Here is a 24,382-nt window from a genome sequence, read left to right as displayed (position 1 = left end):
TATGTTTTTGTAGTTATTTTCGTTTGTTGAAACTTTGGCAGATTTTTAACCATAGAAAACGTGTCTGGCAATCAAGCATCTGTCAGGGTATAATTTGCTGTCTTTTTGGGTTATCCGATTGGAGAGTGACCTATTGGAGTTTTGTAAAGACAGATAGAGGTGTGAGGTGTTCTCTGTAAGATAATTTTATATTATGTTATGTATCATTTTCATCATAAGGAAGATATAAAATTATATCACCTACATACTTTTAAATAAAGAATAATTTGAAGTAGCTATTGAAGAGCCCATTGGTGTTAGGTATTAATTTTTAAAAGAAAAATATATATTATTAAAAATGAGTATTATCAATTCTAGTATAGTTTCTTTACTATATTTGCAAGTATTACTTAGATCACTCCATTTGTGTTGCAGAGGTGTAAGATATATTCAAGTGAACATTACTAAAAAGTGATATTACATCTATACCTAAGATAACATCATTCTGTGTTAATACCATTAAAAGTTTCATTGAATTTAAAGGAGTATTTGATATAAGATGCAATGTTATACTTATAAGATTTTGTCAAAATTTCAACTAACCAAGCAATTTTTATACTGTTTTCATATTTTAAAATATGGAAAATGACACCCCTCAATTCAAATTTATAGTTACACTTTTTTATTATTGAAAGCTTTCTCGTTTTTAGATAAATGTAACATTTCTAATAAATTCTAGAAATACGTGTGAGACTCCTTTATTAACCAAGTTATCATCTTAGAATACTGAAGGTCAACTTTTATTTAGGCCTATTATTTCCATTTTCCTTTTGGTAAACAATTTTTATGATTATATCTTCTTACATTTTTTATTTTTCATTTATTCATATAATGACTTATATTAATTATTTTCCATATTCAAGCAAAGTTAATAAGAAGTTAGGTAAATAACTTCGGTTAAATTGTAAAGTGAATTTTTAATGTGGCAATAGGGTTGGAGAAGAATTTTATAGTATGTATTCAATTTTTAGAATCTGTTTTTCATCAATAACTTTTCTACCTTCTTTTAAACAAAAAGAAAATGTTGTACAACCCGCCTACCCTTGCTTACTTTAATTAAATGACAGGCATTACTTTACCTGTGCTAATGAGAGACATCTAAATATTTGTACTCGATATCTAGCCATTAATGCAATGATTCAAGTTTAAATATTAGGCATTATCATAAATAGTACAAGCTTTCAGAATTCTAAGAGAGATGAAAATTATTAAAAGCTGGAATTTTTTAAAAAAATTATTAGTTTTCTCATTAACTTAGCTAAAGTCCAGATTTTTCCTCCAACTTTTTATAAGCAAACTAGAAATTCTCCTGAATATTCATGCTAATATTATTGGGAGAATACAAAACATACCAATTATGGCTAGTAAAATTTCGAGGCTATATTTGTTTATTTACATTAGTGAATAATTTTGTGCATTATTAGTATAACCATCTTAAAATACTAACGGTCTAGTATGGAAAAGGAATAATCCAGTAGCATTGTGAGTATTGTACAATATAGGATTCACATTAATTTTTTAATACAGAAATAAAATTTCTACTCAATCGATATACTCACAGGAAACAACAAATCCTGGGTTTCATTAAACGTTTCAAACACCTTGAACTGTTTATTGAGACTAACTCCAAAATGTAAGTCAATTGCTTTCAATAGTTGAATGATGTCTTCTTTTTTAGACGTATTATTTTTAACAACTACTTCACCCAAACTAATCACATTTAAAATTGAATCGGGATTAACGAACCAATTAGTGATTGGTAATGCATCACCTTTTTTGGAAAGAGCGAGGAAATTTTCTGAATTATCTCTAAAATCGACGATATCTAAAAATAATTAATATAGTTCATAAATATCATAGTATTCGAATATATGGAATCTGTCGAATTTGGTATAACGGCTGGTCAATGCGAATCAATAAATGTCTTAGAATTGAGAAAGTATTGTGAAATTTGACAATAGTTTCAGAATATGTAATTAGGTGTCAAAAATAAAATTCAATTCTATAAATTTGTACAGTATGGTTATCTAGTGTAAAGCTTGTACATTAATTGAAACGTCAATCAATAATAGAGTTTTCGTAGGTCACGTCAGGCGCTTAATTATATTAATATTAAAAAAGCGTAGTTAAATCAATAATTACAACGGTAAATTGTGTCAGAAGTGGGATTCTTCTTGACGGTTTAATTTCAAGTTTTGGGTTTTCGATTAAGCCAATCTTTATAAAAGCCTAACCCTTTGAAGATATTATCTTTAAAATCACTTTCCTTCAATGATTTTACCCATGCAATAAGTTCTAACTTTTCACAGGTCTCAAGTCCTAGGATCGGTGTAAACTTTTCTTCAACTACCTTGAATATAATTTTGTTTGCTTCATTTTTTACTTTACCATGTAGCTCTGCTTCACCTAGAATTGCCATTTTATCTTCTGTATAGCTAATTAAATGTTTTGTTCGGCTTGGTTTCAGACTTGCCTTCGTTTCGTTCATCAAGTGTTTCAGTATTTCACTTTACCAACTTGTATTTTTTCAGTCCAGTCTTTCTTTTCTCCGTCACTTATAGCTGAATGTATACTTCATCTTCAAAACTATCTGATATTTCTTCTAACGTATACACTCTATATATATATATATATATATATATATATATATATATATATATATATATATATATATATATATATATATATATGTATATTTCTGTTTTTGATGTTTCTTCTTAGTGCAGCACATATTGGCAAAGTGACAATTTCTATTGCACTCTGTACACAGTTTGTTAAATGCTGAACATTCTCTGCATTTATGATTTGTTCCACATCTTTTGTAGTCAAAATATTCATTTTTTTTTTATTTTTGACACCTTTACTTCTCACTTCTAAGACTTTATCTTCTTTATTTATACCTTCTAACTCTTTGGAACCAAGTTGGAATTTCTGGAACCGTTGACGATATTCATATTGAATACACTGCTTACACCGCCACTACACCAACACTCACAATTACACTGTCTGACGCACAGATTGTTATAACTTAAGTCAAGTCTAGTTTTTAGTTAGTTTTTATTCTAGTTAATTCATTGAATCGTTCATCTTCGTTTTGTACAATTTTGAAATATATGTATATATATTTCAAACGATATATTCGTTTTTGGTGTGAAGTGCTCTTTGAACTTGTAAAAACTGTTGTGTATTTCGATTGCGTCAAAGCCTATCACTGCCATAAATGTTGCTGCCTGGACTTCAACTGGCTTTTTATCTAATTGAATAGTGATTGCATATCACTCAAACTGTTGTAACCACTTTTTCTAGCATGTTGATTTGTCGAGTCAGTCGAGTAGGTTATCTGGCGGCTTTATTTTACATAGAATTGTATATTGTATATAACCACTGATGAAACGTTATTATCGATTATAACAATGAAAAGAACACGATAACAGAAAAAAATTCTTATGTACACCCAAGTAACAAAAAATTTTAAATAAATGACTGGACGTTTTGGTCTTCTTTTGTGGCCGACATTGATGTAAGTCGACAAAAGTGAACAAACAAAACTTGACTCAGATATAAATAAGACACGAATTGCTTCATACAACTGCTGCAAAATGATCGGAGGAACATGGGGCTTAAAACCCAAAATGAACTGGATGTACATAATCTATACATGACCTATCATAAGCTATGCAGCTTTTATATGGTTGCCAAGACCAAAAACCAAAATTGGGTTAACCCATTTGAGGACCTTCATAGAAAGTGAGCAATAAAGACATACAAAAAACAGAACATGAAGCCCAGCGACCTGACTGGGCATCTTAGCATTTTATAGGCAAGTAAGGTGCTCATAGATATGATAACAGGCACCATGTCTTCCAAACTATGCTTCACCATAGACTATATAATTATAATAACAAGTCGACATCGATGGACAAATGAGTTCCCTTGAGGTTTATCAGTATTCTACACTGATGGCTCAAAAACAGAAAATTGATAAGTTATGCTCGCTGCGTATAACGGCACTGCCGGAATGCAAAGATGTTCATTCTATCAGATAGCAGAGAAGCCCTGCAAGCCTTTGACTCTTATAAAATTGAGTCAAAGCTAGTATTGAACTGCATCGAATCTTTAAGCTCAATGGGAGCAATAAAGTTATATTTGGCCACACCGAAGTACACAGCAATTAACGAGCCAATCATCTGGCAAAAAAGGCGGGACAATATCTTCCATACGACCACAACCTCTCATAGTTTTCACTAAAATCAATCATGTCATGGCCTAAAGATGCGAGAAAACGGGAAGAAATCAGAAACATGGAATGAGATACATTGAAAAGATTTCTTTCTTATTCCACCAGTTAGTCTGAAAAGACCCTTTCATTGAACAAAGACGAGCTAAGGAGAGTTACTTACTCATATGTTTACTGGACACTGTTCTGTGAACTACCATCTGAAGAGCATCGGAACAGCTCTTGTCGCTTCTGTAAGAAACCAAAGCAAACTGTCGAACACCTCCTTTGTAAGGGCAAAGCAATCCATAAACAAAGACTACTATACTTACATTCAAGCTTTTTAAAGCCAGAAGAGGTAAGCCACATAGCCCCCAGAGAGATAGCCCACTTTGCAAAGTCGTTGCTGCCTGACTGGTGAACAGTCCGAGGTACACAATAGATCAATAAGTCAAATTGTTAGCGAGATAGATATCGAGCTTACGCCCTAGTTCATCTAATCTAATCTAAAGACGATAAAAGTGAACAACCAATACTCAAATTTGACAGTCTCGTTATAATTACAAATGATTGAAGCGAAAGGTCTGTTTCATAAGATAAATCAATTTACCTTTAATAGTTATTACGGCATATTCTCCATACCCGGTAGAGAGACATCTTAGAGCACCATCAGTACCATAGTGTTTATTGTCAGAATCTGCATTACAATACTTCGCAGCTAAAAAACAAAGAATAGACCATTACGTGATCAGAAGGTAAAAACTTACATAATCGTTTAGAATATCATTTGACTTTATGGTCAAGTATAACATCACTTCTTATTAATCATTTACATTTCACATTTACACCAAAAATCTACAATCAAAACATCAAGGTGATCTTACACAACAAACACACACATACTTTAAGAGAACTGTCTAAAAAATAAGTGAGATGAGTCTATATTAGTGTCTAATATAAGACTTTTGTTTTAACCCTTTCATTTGTTAACTGATAAAATAATAATGATGAAAATAAAGGTTGTCGATGATAAGGATTAAATTATATATTTCTCAACAATATCTATACAGTCTAAACAAAATATGCTGAACTGAACTCAACATTAAACGCCTATTCGTGATATTGATTAGTTTCGTAATACCTGTTCCTTTGTTTGATATAGTCTTGTATATAGTTTCTACTATCACCTCGATTTGTATTTCTAATTTAATAATTTCAAAACAGAGTTGTTACTAGGAGGTAACAACATTCCTGGATATATGCAGGAGCAAAGAACGTAACGCTAATCAATTCTTTTGTCAAAATCGATATCTTAAATGACTCGCAATTGCAAGAAGAGGTAAAATCAGTTACTGAGACATTCTGAGAATGGGATGATGTGTAGGTTTCTGATATTAAAAATCTTTACAATCGGCGAGTAGTACAGTAGTTGCTTAACCTAATAGTTATACACGTCCCTAGACTTGAAGAGTGAATATAAACAAATTAACGAAATTATCTACAACAGAGAGGAAAACATCAGGAGTTACACAGTAAGACCCTCTAAGGAAAGCACACAAAAGATCTTGACAAACCTTTCATTGACCACCAAGCTTCGAACTAAGGATTGTGACAGGGAAAGCTTTTATTAGAAATAGCTTCACGTCAGGCGAAGATCTCATATCTAACATCTTGAAAAATAAAATATGGACAATAAAATTTCACCAATGAAACAAAATGTTTACATGCCCTCTAATTTTTACAACAAAAATGAGATCGAAATATTATAATTAGCAAATTAATATATAGTTCAGATGATTATTTTCAACATTTGAAATTTTATTTATTATTAAAAATATAGCTTAGCCTACTCTTAAATAAAATCTTGAATCTTACGTAATGTGTTTCTAACGGGTAAGCACTGGGCACATAACTTCTCGGAGTCTCCAGTATTAAACTCATAATCCTTGGAATTTGCTCCAGAAACACAGCTAGAGCCAACAAAATCACTGAAGATTTGTGCATAGTCACAGGAATCTTGGAGAACTCTCATGGATATTAAGGTGTCAATGAAGGTCAACCATTCTAAATATAAGTCTCATATTTGTATTATTTTTTTTAATTTCTTAATTTTAAAGACAAATATTCTTTTAGATATAATAATGAGATTTCAATCTAATATCAGTCTTTATCAAAATATAATATAATATAATGCCCACTACATGATTATCAAAATAAAATCTATTTTGAATATGTGTAGAAAATTCTTAATTATCACATTTCGAGAACGAGAAAAGTAACCCTCAATTTGAATATTTCAAGGTTACATTGAAATTTATGAAATAGAATTTATATATACTACACAAATTTTTAAGGATTTTTTATAATTTTTTCTATGTATGTGAACTCATTCTAAAAATTCTATTTTTATTGTATTTGATTTCGATCCAAGAATCTTTGTAACTTTTCAATTAGATGTAATTTATTTGATATTATAAATTTTGATTTATGTAAGGACTTTCCTAGCAACTAAGGAATTCATTAAATAGATGAGTATAGATTATGAAGGACATAATACATTATCGTAACATTTCATTAATTTATATAACAATGACAAAAGGTCATAAATGTGATGAAAAAATTTTATCAAGAAAACGTTCCATTATAACAAGTCTTGAAACGGAAAAAAAAACATTTTTAAAAATGATTCACATACCGAGGAATGGAAAAGGTACCAATGATAAAGAAGACCTAAACGATTTGAATAAAATTATCGAATTCAAAAAATTTCAATGCAACTTATTTGATGGCTGCTACTTCTTATTTATTAAGGTTAGAATATATTTAATATTTATATGCAACTTATTAATGTAAAGTCAAATTTAGATAAAGACCGAAACAAGTTGAAACCTTTTACGAAAAAAATAATTGTTAATCAAAAGGAACCTAAAAGTAAGACAATGTATATATAAACTGTTTCAAACAACTATAATGTGATTTGTGCATATCTTTTAGATTTTGTAAAAACAAATACTATAAAAATTCAACAAAATTCGTAAGATATCAAAATTTAAATATTTTTTACCACAATTCTTTAATGAATGTGAGTAATTTTCCATTTTTTCATTATCTTCATATAATTGAACGAAGCTTTGAAAATAAATGACTTTGTTGTTTCATTGCCTCAATTCCACAATTACATTCTTCCTTTCGGTGCTCTTAATACCTCACTTACAGCTAACTATTGGTTCGCTTTGTATAAATGAATGGAATTATATTGATCTGTTCATGTTCTCATAAAATAGGTTTTTGACGAACCAACAAACAAGTGCAAAAAAATTATAAAGTATGTTTGTTTTTTCTGGCTTTATAATTTAATTTTTTTTAATGTATAAACACACAAAGGAATCTAGATATCAACACAATATTTTTATAATGATGTTAATCCACAACTGTTGTATAATTTAGCTATTATACGACTGCTTGCTAGACCTTAATAATACACATTAATCACGTCAGTGATTAATAAATTATTAATCACTGCGGTCAGATCTTTTCTTCATTTATCTATATTATATTATTATGTTACAAAAAATCGGTTTATTAATTTTATCATGTAAAACACTACTAAATATTTTTAATTTAGTTCTGTACACATAAAAATATTAAAAAATAAAATAAGTACCATCATATTGTAAGATTAGATACCCAATATTTGTCAAACTAATAAATAGTTTTTTGTCTTGATTATTATGGAGATATTATTATACGATTATTATAATTTTCAGTACTATGTACTATGTTTAAATTAACAATAATATATTGGATGGAATATTTTTTAAAATCGAGGAATAGTGTTTCTAATAATGTAACAAAATTTCCCAACAAAAATACTCTACTCGCGTATAATGAGTTTTATTCACTCGATGATTTATGCCATTCGCCAGCGCTCGTGGTAGTAAACTTCACCTCGTGAATAATAACCTCCACTATACACTTGTGGATAATATACTATTTCTATGTCTACATCACAACAAATGAGTAGAAGTAACAAAATCGAAAAGGAACTTTTAATTTCTTTAATTGGTAGACGAAAACGACACAAATGATGAGGCTGATCGCCCTGAAAATTTCCAAGTAACCGGCCCATCGAACGCGAAAACATGGAAATAAATATACTTCCCATTAACCTGCTACCGTATATAGAAATTCCAAATCCCAAAATTAAATTGTTAATCGATACTGGTACCTCTAAATCAATAATAAGACCCTCTATTGCCGAAAAATATTTTCCAGATACAATTTACCATTCTGATACTACTATATCTACTAGTTTTGGAAGTAAAAACATTAGGTTTCTAGAGCTTGTTCTCGCATTTCCTTGATTGTATATAATATAGTATTATAACTGTGACCTAGGAACATATCTAGGAACATGGCTCTATGAAGAATGGTCGTCCGACGGTGAAATTACATGCCGAATTGAACAAGCTCGAAGTACATTCATAAAATTTAAAAATGTATTGACATGTACCAACTTTGATCTTGATCTTAGACTGAGACTTGTGCGGTGCTACGTTTGGTCAGTGTTTCTTTACGGGATGGAGGGTTGGACCCTTAAAGTAAAAAACATCAACAAATTAGAGGCATTCGAAATGTGGGTATATCGTAGAATCCTGAAGATACCATGGACTGCCAAAGTGAGGAATGAGGATATTCTCAGGCGTATCAATAAAGACCGTGAACTCTTTAACATCGTGAAGAAACGAAAGATTGCATATCTTGGCCATATAATGCGAGGCCATAAATATCAATTCCTTCAGCTGATAGTCGAGGGCAAGATTGAAGGTAAGAGAGGATTGGGACGGAAGAGGATGTCAAGGTTACGGAACGTGAGGCAGTGGACGGGTATACAAGATATTCAGACATTGATCCATACCGCTAGAGATAGAGAAGCCATGAAAAATGTCGTGAACATCCATTAATGGATAAACATTAAAAGAAGAAGAACTGTAACCACTTCAAACACCATAACGTATCACGCTTTGGCATAAAACATGTTAATAAGAACCGAATATTTGATCAAACATTATATGGAAAAAATTAGAGGCATTATGCCTTGAACCAACCTTCAAATTTCTCTTTATACGAAACTCATTGATCATTACAATAAATCAATTTCTATCTTATATAAAAATCAAGTAAAATTTAATAATAATTTACAACTACTGTATATAACAAAATTGAAACACTAAAAGGTTATCTAACGTTTCAAGGTATGATATATCAGATTAATTTAGACCGTCAGGTAACAATAACGTTTATATGGCCATATAGGACATATAGAATAGAGCTAAATCTAATTTAAATATTATTCAGAAATCCCAATTTAAAATACTCCCGTCAACTAGTAGATGCTCCATGGTATGTAACAAATCACACCATTCACGTGGACCTGGTAGTGCCCACTGTACAAAAAGTTATCCAAGAGATCATTAAACACTACAAAACTATAGAAACCCACCCAAATACACTACTAGAGGAGTTTTAACGCTACAAAACGCAAAAAGATTGGCCAATAAACCTAATATGAGGTATAAGAGGTTGCATCACTGGATGTAATACTCATTAAGACATTATAGATGTTAGATTATCTAACACAGTACACATAGATAATTGAAAGCCTTTTAGGGATAATATTATTTTGATAGCACATGTCTTGTTTAAATTCAAAACATAAACTTGTAATTAATTTCATAAACATATTTTTTAAAAGAGAATTTTTTTTAAGGAAAACAAAATACCCTTTTTCTTTACGATAAAGAAAAGTCTGGTTATATATTATTATTAATTAGTATGATTAGTAGTTAGGTAGAACAATTATACTTAGTCTTAATTAATCGTCCTATCTTAATGTTTAATAATAAATCTATCTCTATATATTTTAGCCAAAAAGTCGGTGTTACTAAATTATATAGTATCAGCAAGATTCATCGCCGTTTTCTTTAGTCACAGCTATATTTATTGGTAAATTTTCTTACCAATTTTCTCACCATTAATTCCCCGAAATCTCCCATACGTCTTTCGTCTTCTACGAATTTTTTTCCACCCTGAATCTTTTTTTCTTACCTCTAATAACTATTTTTTATTATCCAATAATAATGAATATGTTCAACATTCAAATATTTTACAGACATCACCGAGTAGCTCTATTGTTTATGAGAGTTTATTTGAAATCTCTGTCATTTTTCATCAAATGATAAAATTATATACATATTAACATAACAGTTAATTTACAAAGCAGGTATAACCTTAAATTATACAATTTGGAACAAGCATAAATAGTATTAATGATCGATACTAAAGTTTAAGTCCGCTTCCTTCAGAACACTATCACTACTGATATTTTAAATGTCTTGTTGCACATATTTTAGCTTAATTCCTTTCTTAACTAACATTTCACTCGTACAATTAGTTTTCAATTCAATTCGCTTGTGTGTTTTTATAATGTCCATTCAAATATTATAATCATTTATCAAATTTCAAAGCATATATATTCTAATTTCTGATTCTATTTCTGATTGAAAAAACATGTAAAAACTAGATGCTTCGACCTGTATAATTATATTAATCTATTAATTAAATAGTATAAGAAACTGAAGAAATTTATATATATATATATATATATATATATATATATATATATATAAGCGTTTTCTTATTATAATCATTTATCAAATTTCAAAGCATATATATTCTAATCTCTTTACCATATTGGTTGTAATATTGTACTTGAGTATTGTATTTATTTCTGATTGAAAAAACATGTAAAAACTAGATGCTTCGACCTGTATAATTATATTAATCTATTAATTAAATAGTATAAGAAACTGAAGAAATTTATATATATATATATATATATATATATATATATATATATATATATATATATAAGCGTTTTCTTATTAGGAACGTGGCAATGAAACACGATTAACTTTCCGAGCTTTGGAATACTTATGTATTCATCGTCTGAGAGTGTAATTATTGTCAAGTACAATATAAGAAATATGTATAAATGTATAACAATAATAAAGTTTTATTTATAATAATTAATTGAGATTTGTGGTTGATGTAAGTTGTATAAATTTTTGTAAAAATTCATAGGATTCAATATTCAAAGTGACGTTGATAGAAATATGTATTAATTGAATATTGAATTATATATATATATATATATATATATATATATATATATATATATAGGTTTTCAAAAAAACTATAGAATTGTTAAACAATAATGAAAACTGGAAAAAATACCTTTACCGCCGTATTGTGGAATACAGGAGGACTTTCCTTTCAAATCTTTCAAAGTTTTGATATTGGTGGTGTCATTTCGGATGACTATTACAATAGTTGCTAAGTTTTCTGGATTTATTTCAGGGTAAGCAATACCAATTAAGTCTTTTCTGAAACATTAATTCATCAAAAAAATATCGTTAGAAAGTATTATGTAAACATTATCAAAATTCTTAATGTCTAGCTATAGACTGATCAATTAATATGATGTTGATACTGTAATACACTGAAGTGCATTTATTCATTTCGGAAATCATTTACTAATCACTTATTACCGTCCCATCCCCTTTGCTGTACGCTGCTATTATAGTCAACCCGAAGTCATAGAATAAATGTTCTATATAATAGTCCAATGATAGAATATTCGATAGCTGCATAGTCATATAAGCATAAGATGTGTTATAGGAGAAAAACAATAACTTATCTAACATCAATAACTGTGTTATCATATCGGTAAATTTGTTATATAAATAAAGCATAAATAAACCAACAGTTTTTGGTTTGACACTGTGCCATTTCGAGTAATAAATTCAACAATTCGACGCCCACAAGAAGCAGTACTTCCGGAACAGCAAAGCAAAATCTATGTTCAAGTTAATATCGCCGTTAATTATTTGTTTGTTAAGTTGACAGTCATTTGACACCAACCTCTAACTTCTTAATTTTACTTGAATCAAAGCAATTAAACATGTTACACTTTATTACGGCGCTTACATCTTAATATCACCTATCTCTTACATTATACACATAATTGTGTATTCTTAGGTCGATGTAAATTTCTACAAATGAGCAAGATGTCCAATATATCCACAGCTCATAGATCTATAAATTTAGTTATTCAACTAAGCTCCAGCAACTCAGCAAACTTCTTTACTTAGGCAATAGTTACTAAGTTGGAATTTCTGGAACCGTTGATGATATTCATGCTGAATACACTGTTTACACCACCACTAAATAAACACTCACCATTACACTGTCTGACGCGTGTTTCGATAACCAAGTTAACGTCTTCGGAGACTGAGAATTTATTCCTTGACTACTATAGAGTGGGTTGTAAGGAATTGACCCTTTATCCAAATTTAGTATAAAACAGGTAAGTCAAGTCATTAGGTTTTTATTTACCTTTAATCTCTGAAGACTATAGCTTGGTTATCGAAACGCGCGTCAGACAGTGTAATTGTGAGTGTTGGTGGTGAAAACAGTATATTCAGTTTGGGCAATATTTATTGAAGTTAGATCAACCAAACTATAATTTAGAAAACTCAGAATACCCTGCCAAATAAAATGGAAGAGTACTCTAGTAAATACATTTTTACAGTAAAAAACTTGCTAACATTAATCATGGTTATTGCTTGTCTCTGATTTGATCATATAACAAACGTCTATAAGATTATGATATAAATTACTAAACTACAATTTTCACTAATATTGAGTTAATAGGAAAAACGGCCCAAAAATAAATAAATTTTTTATGCAATATCGGTCAAGCCTATTTTGACTATTTAGGAGATGTCACACATAAATTTACTTTTGGGGTCAAAGTAGGTTTATATTTATTAGACCAAAATTAGTCCAATCTACTTTTGAATTGTGTTGTGGTCCATTTTTGCGTAAGTGCAACAAAACAAAGTTGACCGTGTATTTGTTGTTATTTTAATAGTGTACCTACAATCTGTCAAAGTGAAGTTTATTCAGAAAAAATCAGAGGAATATGTCTGGGAGTGACGAAAGTAACTTTTGTAGATGAACTATAACTGTACTGATAGTATATTTATTAAAAAAAATAACCACACGAACTGATGCAATGAAAACTAGAGAAGCAAATTGGCAAAAACAATACGTAAATGAAAACAAAAAATTGCAAAAAAATAGGAGAGAAGATATAAATAGAAATTTAAATGATATATATCGCAAGAAGAATACTATATAAATAGATAATACAAAAAGACAAATAAAAGTAAAAAGAAATTAATTGATGAACTGGATACCAGAAATGTCACTAATGTTGCGACTTGGAATGTGAGAACAGAGTAAAATACATCAAATACAAAAAGAAATGAGAAACTACAAAATAACTATTCTAGAACTAAGTGGAAAAAAGTGGAATGGGGCAGATAAAAACAATCTACAAGACATTTATACCTTACCATACTAAGGAAATGAAGACATAGACTCAGACAAAGATAAAAGAGTAGCTTTCTTACTAAACAAAGAAACAACGTTGATACTTCTAGTATATTCAGTATTAAACAAATTAGAGAAAACATACAAGAAGGATATTAAAATTATGATGGGGGTCTGGAATGCTGAAGTAGAGAAAAATAATTACGAAAAAGAACTGGTGATGGATATCTACTGTATCAGAGAGAAAAAATGACAATGGTCCTAGACTGATAAACTGTTCAGAAATAGTTATAGGTGGCACGCTCTTTCAACATAAATATATAAATAAGACTTCACAAGTAGCAGTAGTATACCGAAATCATGTATTATAGTTAAAAAGGATACCAAGTCGAGTATAATTTGAGCACAAGAAGAAGCGTCAAGAAATCGTTATAGTCTCCTGCTACTTTTATGCGAACGGGACTATATACGGCCCTTAGAATAACGATGACTAATGTAGTACTGTTGAAGAAAAAAGCTTTTAATACTCCTATGATGTAGTGCAAATGCACACAACAATCTTTGAGGAAGTAACGATAGCAACAGTACAGATGAGCAGATTAAAGATATACATGGTGTCCCTAAATTCGATTGCCAAAGCTCTAACGGAAATTTTTTGGATCAAATTATGTCTATCGGGATAGGGAACTTATGTGTGCAAACACAACCTTTCCAAGATACAGGGTGTTGAAGTTTTACAAATAAAACGATTTTTTGTAGATAAATTTCAAATAGTGTAATCGATTATTATTGAAACTTTTTGACGGTTATCAAGTTGATAAACTACCTGTTCTAACAAGAATAGATGATTTCTAATTTTTTCCAGAGGCGTGCAGCAATGACCTTTTTTCTACCCCTGAATTCTCCACTACTGGATAAAATGTAATGTTTTTTTTTAATTTTTGAATTCTACCATCACTCCTTGATGAAGAAGTAATAACATTTGACATATCAGTTTGTAACCGTTCTTGTGATTATTTAGAAAAACACAAAACAATTTCTTCCGAATCCCCTTACATCGATATGTTAATGGTGTCCTACTAAATGATATTTGTTCAAAAGTGTTGTCTTCTACTACTACGCTAATACAGTTTACCAGAAATTCTTAATTAACACTAATGCTATTCAAATAAATAAAGCAGAATAAAAATGTAATATCTAATTAAAAAATCTGGAATACAAAATAGGCGAAACACAATAAATCGAGGCAACTTCTCAAATTGTCCAACTCCTTCGTTTACACAAGCCCTGATTCTTCGCAGCATTGATAACTGTACGTCGCGGAAAACATTAGGCGTTTTAAAAATTTTCGTATATTGTTGCTTGTATACTTCCCTTCCTAACGTTTTACCAAATTCTGATAGACGAGAGACTACATATACCCCCACAGAAACAAATCAAGGGCAGTAAGATCCGGAGACCTAGCCGGTCAACCAATTATCCCATCTCGACCTATACAGTTCTGTCTATACGTGACATTTATATGGAGTCATATATTTGCTGAAAATGTACAGAAGCTCCATCATGCTGAATTATCATATTTTGTCGGGTATGAAGAGGAACTTCTTCCTGTCAATGTCCCTTAATAATGACAAATAAACTTCTCCGTTTAATTTTTGAATGTATGGTCCTATTATATAATCGTCTACTAAACCAGCACATAAATTTACAGAAAATTTTTGCTGATAAACATAGGTAAAGGTAGCGCAAGGTTTTTCATCTGCCCATACATTGCCTCATCGGTAAATAATCTTAATTTAGAAAATTTATCATTATCTTATACTGTTGAAGACACCAATTAGAAAATCCATGCGAAGCGCATTATCTCTTGGTAAAATATCTTGTAGCTTTTTGAATTTATAAGGATCCAATAACTATTCATTCGCAACTTTCCATACAGAGTGTCTATTTGTATTCAATCTGTGACTGAGGGATCTCATACTTGAAAATGGTTGATTCTCTATATTATATATATATATATATATATATATATATATATATATATATATATATAGGTCGTCCGGCGTTATTCCTTCTAATCTTAAATCTTCCTGTTTCTCTTAATATTCTATCAATACTGACAAAAATCGAACGGCTCGGAAGATGTTTATGAGGAAGCCTTTCTCTATAGATTATTTCCGCCAATCTCTAATTTCTCCGTAAATTAAATGTTTATCTTATTATTATATTATCTATATTATATAATTTATCTTGTAATGCACATATTCACATAAATGTCACATACATCAAACTTAAACAATTTCATTTTAACAACAATACAGTTGCTTCCAAAGCCTCCTAATATTCTAAGTCAAAGTTAATTTGAATTTCTGAGACACCCAGTGTTTTCCAAAACGTACGCTTATTAGTGCTGCGAAAGGTCAAGGCGTGTTTAAATGAAAGGGCTAGAAAATTTTAGGTTACTTCTTCATTTTGTATGATTTGTTTGTGTAAAATTTTTATCTGAATGGTAATAATGTAAACTAAAAATTTCCAGAAAATAAGCTTAGCATAGTAGAAGATAACTTTTTTTTATAGAAAACGTGTAGTTTAACGAACAAAAATCATTTTGTAGAACATCATTTGATTAGGAAGAAACTGTTTTGTATTTTTCTTAATAATCACAAAAGTGGTCACAAGTGGAATTCAAAAATTCTGTTGTGAAAAAAGGGTCCTTGACCCCTACTGCACGTCTCTGGAAAAAAACAAGAAATCATCTATTTATGTTAGAACAAGTTGTTTATCAATCTGATAATCGTCAGAAAGTATCAATAACAATCGATCACACCATTTGAAGTTTACCGACAAAAATTCGTTTTATTTTTAAAACTTCAACACCCTGTATATTGGAAAGGATGCGTTTGCGAACATTAATTCCTTATCCCGAGAAGCATAGTTTCAGCCAAGAAATTTCCCCTAGAGCATTGGCAGTCGAATTTAGGGACACACTGTATAAGTAGCAAGTTTTATAAGCTGAATGTAGGCAACATAACAACTTATGTAACAAAGTTGAAAAACTTGGGACTTTGTTTGCTATGAAAACTAACAACATATATTACTTGGTAAATATGTAAAATATTAATCAATACTTACTTTGCAGCAGTGTACCCAAAAGAGAAGTCTATATAAGCGAGATCTGACTTTCCAGTTTGTATATCACTTAAACAAGAAATTGGGTCAATATCCTGACTTTGTACACATTGTATAACAGGTTGCAGTCCATAAATGAGGCTTGCCTGTTGAAGCCAAAGACATTTTTGATGTTCCACATCATTTGATGTACACCAGTTAATTTGTTCGTCGCAGAAAGAATTGTTTGTTATTATCTGACTAGATCTTCTTGCTAAAAATATTTAAAATTATGATGAATATCATTAAACATTTCAATAATCATTTTAATTTTATTTAATATAACATCAACAATTGTTCATGCATCTTATTCAAATTATCTTTTTAGGAACAAGAAGTTATTCCCTTATTTCCAAAATAATTGAAATTTTTATTGTATATGTTAAAACACAGGAGATATTGCAGAATTGGAAATAGTTTTACACACAATACTGGTCAATTTATGCGAACATAGGAATATCAATGTAAAATCGTTAATCAATGAGTTCCCATATACCTCGTAATAAATTATTATTGATATAACTGTTCCACTGGATTCTCACTCCATCAGTATCAAAACCATACCGGGGAGGTTTTCATTGTGACTGTTCAAATGATAATCTCTCAAAATTACACTGTCTTCTTCTTCTTCTTTTTCAACATCGTACGTTAGGACTTAGTCCTGCGTTTGCATCAATGGTTGCCTAGCTGCAGCTGGGATGATGAAGACCAGCTTTCATACCATCTTGTAGGTCGGTTTTTCTTCATTTGCAATCTTTGCCAACATGTCATCTGACATTCTATCCACGTGATCTGTCCATTCCCGATTTCTCGCCCATCTCACTACATCCTAGATGTGACATATCTCCTTTATTTTATCATTTCTCTTTTGGTCAAATAATGTGTGCCGCTATTGATCTCAGCCGAATTTCAATAGTTCTTACAAGCCGCTTAGTTATGGTATTCTCTGCTCAGGTCTTCATCGCGTATGTCATTACTGGTCTCGCACAGGTCTTGTATATTCTTTCTGTGCTCCTAGAAGTCATATATTTATTCCGCCAAATTACATCTCTCAGGTACCCTGATATTAATGACGCCTTTGTTGTTTGTTTGTCCTAGATATTTGTTGTATTGTATTTGTTCTACACTCTGATCGTATATTGCGAGTTTACATCTTCTCGGTTCTCTGGATACTGTAAAAGATTTAATTTTATTCAAGGATATTTGCTTGTTGCTATTTGTTCAAACCTATACAGTAGCCTTTATAAATTATCTGTCTGGCTACTAAACTATAGAGTGGACTGTAAGGGAGTAGTCCTTTGTCCTTAAGGCAAATTTCTTACAGCCCACTCTATAGTTTAATAGTCAAGAAATAAATGTAAATATTCCTGTTGGAATTAATTTTCGCGGGATAAGGTTTATTGGTGGTAATATTTAGTATAAAACAAGTTACTACAGTTATTAACTGTTAGGAGTAGTTTATCTTCAGTCTCTGAAAACGATAACTTGGTTGTCGAAACCGGCGTCAGACAGTGTAATAGTGAGTGTTGGTGTAGTGGTGGTGTAAACATTGTATTGAGTATGAATATCGCCAACGGTTCCAGAAATTCCAACTTAGATAACCTATTGAACTAAACAATATCTAAATATATTATACGGAAGTAATCTCATATCTCTTAGCTGTTCCGCTGTAATTCTACAACAAAGTTGGATTCCCTTTTTCCTTAATTCTAAAGATGTGTAGCTATTTCAAAACTATATCGATAATTGGTTGTGAAGAAATAATAATTCTATTATTAAGAGCCTGCAGGGTTGTGAGTAGCTCAATGACTCTGTTGCCGGTTCCAAGCTCGGAAAAAGGAGGAGGAAGTCTTCAGACCCTATCTGAGGACTTTAAATACATTACCGCTCATAGAACCAAGGTTGTGCCTCGGATAAACAGGACGGATTTAACAATGATGACCAATGCAAGGAACCGGACAACGCACCAACGGAAAACAAAAAATATAAGAATAGCCATTTGGAATATTAAATCCTTAAACACAAGAGAACAGGAACTTACTAAGGAACTCACAGATGCAAAGGTAGACATATGCGCTCTTCAAGAAATGAGGAAAAAAGGCAAAGGTAAGGGTCAAATTATGTTAGATAACTACATCATGATATATAGTGGCGTACCAAAGGAAACAAGAACCAAGGAAGGGGTCGCCATATTAGTTCAGAAAAGATTAACTACCCAGATTGAAGAGTGCAAATACGTAATCAGAGAGAATCGTTGCAATTAGAATGAGATAAGGAAAATAATATAGAAGAAAAACATCAGAGAGAGATTTTTCGATGACCTACAGACAACAACAATTGATATGCCATCAAACGGGTGCATGATTGTTTTGGGTGACTTCCATGCTCGAATTGGAAATGACATCATCCCAGGAATAAAACATCGATTCAACGAAGATGTAAGGAATGAAAATGGGGACCTTTTAATAGATCTATGAAATAAAAATGAATTACGCATAAATAATACATTTTTCCCACATAAAGACCAGTACAAATATACCTTTGAAAACACAAGAGAACATAGAACCATGATCCATTATTTACTAACCAATAGAGAAATACACCCGTCAAAAATTTTAGATATAAGAGCACTAACTTCGGCAGAAGTAGGGAGTGACCACACATTAATCACGGGAAAAATAAGAATGGTAAAATCAATTTACAATAAGAACACACCATCACAATACATCACAAAAATACGTTGAAAGCCTACAAGATGATTCCACAAAGTACCAAAGTACCTATATGAAATTAGACTTAATAAAGCAATCGAGAGCAATCGAATCACGGATTGTGATGGAATAGAGAATAGCTAGCTAAAAATAAAAACTTACATTCTAAAAGCCGCAAAGGAATCTCTCGGCGAAGAAACAGTGGATAAAAATAAACATCTCAAAAAGAAAACGCCATGGTTCTGTACGGAAATAAAAGAAAAATGTAAAGAAAAGAAACAAGCGTACCCGGAATATATGAAAAACAAAATACCACCCTCATCTGAGAACTATAAGAGGATTCGCAAGGAGACGCAGAGGTTCGTCAGAATGACTAAAGACAACCACTGGGAACGCTTCTCAAAAGATCTAAAACATGACTTCTACGGATTACAAAAGGAAATGTGGAGATTTATAAGAGGACAGAGGCAAGAAATGAAAGAAATAGTAGAAGTAAAACATATAGGAATAAAAACCTGGATAGAATACCTAAAAAGATTGTACTCACAAAACCAACTCACAACAGAGGACACTCAGAGAAAACTAAAAATCCGAAAGGCTACAGGCAGTGATGGAGTAGCTAATGAACTTTCAACAAATTGTGGGAAAGCAATGACAGAGCAGTTGGCACTGTTCATTAACAAAATATTAAAATACAAAAAAGTACCTGAAGAATGAAAAACAAGTATACTGGAAAACTATGGAGGAATCTTATCTTTTAAACACTACTCTAAAAATGACAACCAAAATTTTAATCCAACTAATAAATCAAAGAATATCTTTTGAGGACGAACAACAAGGTTTCAGAAGTGGGAGATCATGTACAGACGCAGTATTTGTAACTAGACAAATCACAGAGAAAGCTCTAGCTAGAATATAATCGATCGGCGTTCATTTGCTTAATTGACTTGACAGAGTTAGATTAAAAGACGTGGTTTGCTGTGTATATAATAGACAAATACCATTAGATATCATCAGACATATATAAGGACAACAAAATACAGTTTAGAATAGATGGACAATTTACAGAGGAAATAAACATAGGCACGGGGAGATTCCTTAAGCCCCCTACTTTTTAATCTCATAATGGATGAAATAATAAAGGCAGTGAAAAGGAGGAAAGGCTATGCAGATGTTGCTAACCTCATAGTAGAAAGTGAAGACGACCTACAAAGATTGGTCTAAAAGTTTAACATAGTAGCAAAGAAGCTAAACATGGTGATTTCATTCTAAAAAACTAAAACACTGGTCATTAGCAAAGAAGCGATTAGATGTAAGATAGAAATTGACGGTACCAGCATTGAACAGATTATGGAAACTAACTACTTAGGCAACACACTATCAAGCTATGGAGATGTAGAATCAGAAGTAAAAAAAAAACAAATACAGAAAGCCAATAGAGCAGCAGGATGCCTCAATAATAAAATATGGAGAAGCAAACATATTAGAACGGAAACTAAAACTAGAATTTACAAAGTTGTTGTAAGACCAATAATGACATACACAGCAGAAAGGCGACTGGACATGTCCAAAACACAAAGAATGCTGGAAACAGCTGAGATGAGAATACTGAGGAGAATCAGAATTGCCCATAGAAAAGATAGAAGAAGAAGAATTTAATTTGATGAAAACGTAAATTCATCTGTAAGGTATAGTAGTCGACAAAGAGTGCTAGAATGTTGTCGTGTGATATAAAATGGATACAAATTCGACACTTTTGGCGGCGCTTATATTACTTGAAGAGGAGGTACAAGACGACCGCATATGAAGAAAAATCGGAGCAACAAGGCACCGATTATGTATGAAGAGGAAGAAAGAAGAATGTTTCCAGATTTTGATAATGAAATACTTAACAGACAACAATACTAAATTTATTGAATATTTTCGTGTCCATCAAGAACAGTTCAAACATATCTAACTTGGAATTTCTGGAATCGTTGGATATATTCATACTGAATATACTGTTTACACCAACACTAACAATTACACTGTCTGACGCGCGTTTCGATAACCAAGTTATCGTCTTCAGAGACTGAAGGTAAACTGCACGCTAACGTTAGCTTATCCAGACCACAACGGTACATTTCTATAGTAAGCATCGTGACGCGGCGTACACCGTGACGCTGTACGTGGCAGACGGCGTTTATAAAAGACCATAGCCTAAGCAATAAATTTGATTAAAAACACACATTTCCACTTCACTTTGGTGGAATTGGAATCCAATTGAACAGTTAACATCTTAACACACTTTTTACACTACCACTACACCAACACTCACAATGTGTTAACAGTGTGTTCAGTATGAATATCATCAACCACCAGAAATTCCAACTTGGTAAAAGTTTGCTCAAATTCATTTCGAAATCTACACAAGTAGATTGGAAGTTGGTTTAATAAAGTAGATATCGTCGCTTAAGTTTTAGCATCGCGTTTAGCATGCCTTTTTGATGTTTGAATGTTAATCAGTTGAAAATCGGAAGATACATCTCTAGACAACTGAGTCAAAAATTTTGATATCGACCTGTTTATAAATTTTGAAAAAAATGTATGTATTATTATTGAGATATATAAAAAGCAGTTTTTTTGGTCGTTGACACTTTAACACTTTTTATTAAATCGGTGTTAGAACTTTAGAGACGATATTCGTATGTTTCATAAAACTTTCTCCAATACTGAAAATACTGAATATACCGAAAATTTTAAAATATTCTAATATCCGTAGTCAACTTGACTACGAAATGAGAAAAAATAAGGAAGAATTCTTCCTAGATCTAGAGAAAGCTGATAAAAGATTTGGAATGGATGAATAAGTAACAAAGACTGGAGAAGAATCTACAATAAAGTAAATATGTGATGAAGAATAATTTTAGAATTTCAAAGGGAAATAAATAAAAGAAAAAGGAGTATTAAAGTGTTGGATAAGAAGCGAAAAAAGGTTTTCAATATTTGAAAACAGTAATAGATGAGAAAAACATTAAAATGAAAAGCAAATGTTGAAAACTAAAACCACCATAATAAGCTTACAAGAATATTTAATATGTAGTTATTAACGATTACCATTTATCAGATATAATCAATATTTTTTCGTCGACCATGTATTCATATCCGTTCTCAAAATCATTCATAATTATACATTATTGCCCCCTATTAATGGATGATTTTTTTGTTAATGAACGATTTTGATGTATCCAAGGAAATCAACAAAATAAAACAAAACGCTGTTTACTGTCATTATTAGTGTTTCGTGTTAATAATTGTCAAAGTTGGTGGTGATTAGTATTGAATTCTCCCAATACATAGAGGCGGATAAAAATTTTACATTACTTCCACCGGAACTGACAGAAAGTATTAATTCAGCATCATTAAGTTTACCAACAGAAAAGAGGAGAAGTCTGTATGAAAAATCTTATGCCGAATTTATAGCGAAACAATGTATGGATGTATGGATTTCGGCTCTCGTCTATACTGCGACCCAAAGGATCTATTGTGTCCCCCTTACTTGCTGCAATACTGGAAAACGCTGTGTTTACAGCTGATCCATCAATCCCACTCCTTTTAAAAAGTCTAGAATGTGGGATGGCTTTAATTGCCAGAGATCTTCGTCTTCTATTTCATACGCTTCCAGGTGTAGTGCTCTGGAATTCCTTAGTGTTTCACACTTCGAGAGAATGTGGATAGAGGTTTCATCCTCTAGTTGAGGCGACAGTTCCTCGCTAGAAATCCTATTAGTATTCGTAGATTGTTCTTACTTAGGTTGATACATTCAGCAGATCTTTTCTGGTTAGTTTCCCAGAAGAGTCTTTGCCTGTAGGTTGTCCCAATAATTGGTTTTGCTCCTAGTGAAGCAAGCAAAGCATTATACAGAGACGGGATTGTTGGCATACTTCTCAGATATTGCATTGCTTCAATTGACGTTGAATTAGAGAAATAATAAAGATATTAACAAATCCAATAAATTAGTAATGTTGATCAAAAGGAAAAAAGAAGGATATAACGGAAGAAGTCAAAAGTGCTGGATAAAGAACATGTACAAGCATTTATTTCTGATGCTTCTGACAACTTGTTTTCAGTGATAAAGGTTAATTTCAAAAAGTTAAAATTTCAGTAGTTAAGGAAACAATGATTTTGTAAGTTGCCTTAATTTTCGGAGTATCTGGAGCAATGGTGGTTGGAAATCCAATGCTTCGACAGAAGGATATATTTGAGAATTTGTTCTAAAAACAGGATATTTACCCAAATAGGCAAAGAACAAAAAACCCTTCTCAGTTTAATTAAACGCTATATTTCATTGAGGCAGGTACATACCCAAAACAAATGCTTTTTTATTTTTTATAAAAATGGAAAATGTTCTATCTATCCAATTAGTGAAAATACATTTTTGAAGATGTCGTCTATAATAGCAACAATTTTGAAATCCACTGCTGTGACATAAGGATATATTGAGAATTCGTTACAAAAACAGGATATTTACCCAAATAGGCAACGAACAAAAAAACCCTTCTCAGTTTAATTAAACTCTAATCTCATTGTGTTCAATACATAACCAAAACAAATGCTTTTTTATTTTTTATAAAAATGGAAAATGTTCTAACTATCCAATTGGTGTAAATACATTATCGAAGATGTGTCTATAATAGCAACATTTTGAAATTGGAGTAGTCGCATATCTATACAGACATTGTTACCGGCGTTATTCCGCCTCGAAACTTTCAGACAGAGGTGCAGATTTTTCAACTATTTAGCGACTTGG

At 31.3% G+C, this 24,382-nt stretch overlaps 1 protein-coding gene across 2 annotated transcripts in view; it reads right to left on the bottom strand.

Moving 5' to 3' along the window:
- The window catches only part of LOC130453101 (transferrin-like), a 65,528-nt gene that overhangs the window by 7,373 nt on the left and 33,773 nt on the right, over nt 1–24,382 (bottom strand). For both annotated transcript variants that reach the window (XM_056792698.1, XM_056792699.1), the window contains exons 7-11: nt 16,847–17,096; nt 11,552–11,700; nt 6,131–6,319; nt 4,866–4,973; nt 1,599–1,864 (exon numbers count right to left, since the gene is read on the bottom strand). In XM_056792698.1, coding sequence (XP_056648676.1) covers nt 1,599–1,864; nt 4,866–4,973; nt 6,131–6,319; nt 11,552–11,700; nt 16,847–17,096 — 962 coding nt within the window. The remainder of the gene's footprint in view (nt 1–1,598; nt 1,865–4,865; nt 4,974–6,130; nt 6,320–11,551; nt 11,701–16,846; nt 17,097–24,382) is intronic.

The sequence above is a fragment of the Diorhabda sublineata genome, chromosome 2, assembly GCF_026230105.1.
Source record: "Diorhabda sublineata isolate icDioSubl1.1 chromosome 2, icDioSubl1.1, whole genome shotgun sequence".
In the NCBI taxonomy this organism is placed as follows: domain Eukaryota; kingdom Metazoa; phylum Arthropoda; class Insecta; order Coleoptera; family Chrysomelidae; genus Diorhabda; species Diorhabda sublineata.
Note: the sequence above shows the minus strand (reverse complement) of the source record. Positions and strands in the feature narration are given on the sequence as shown.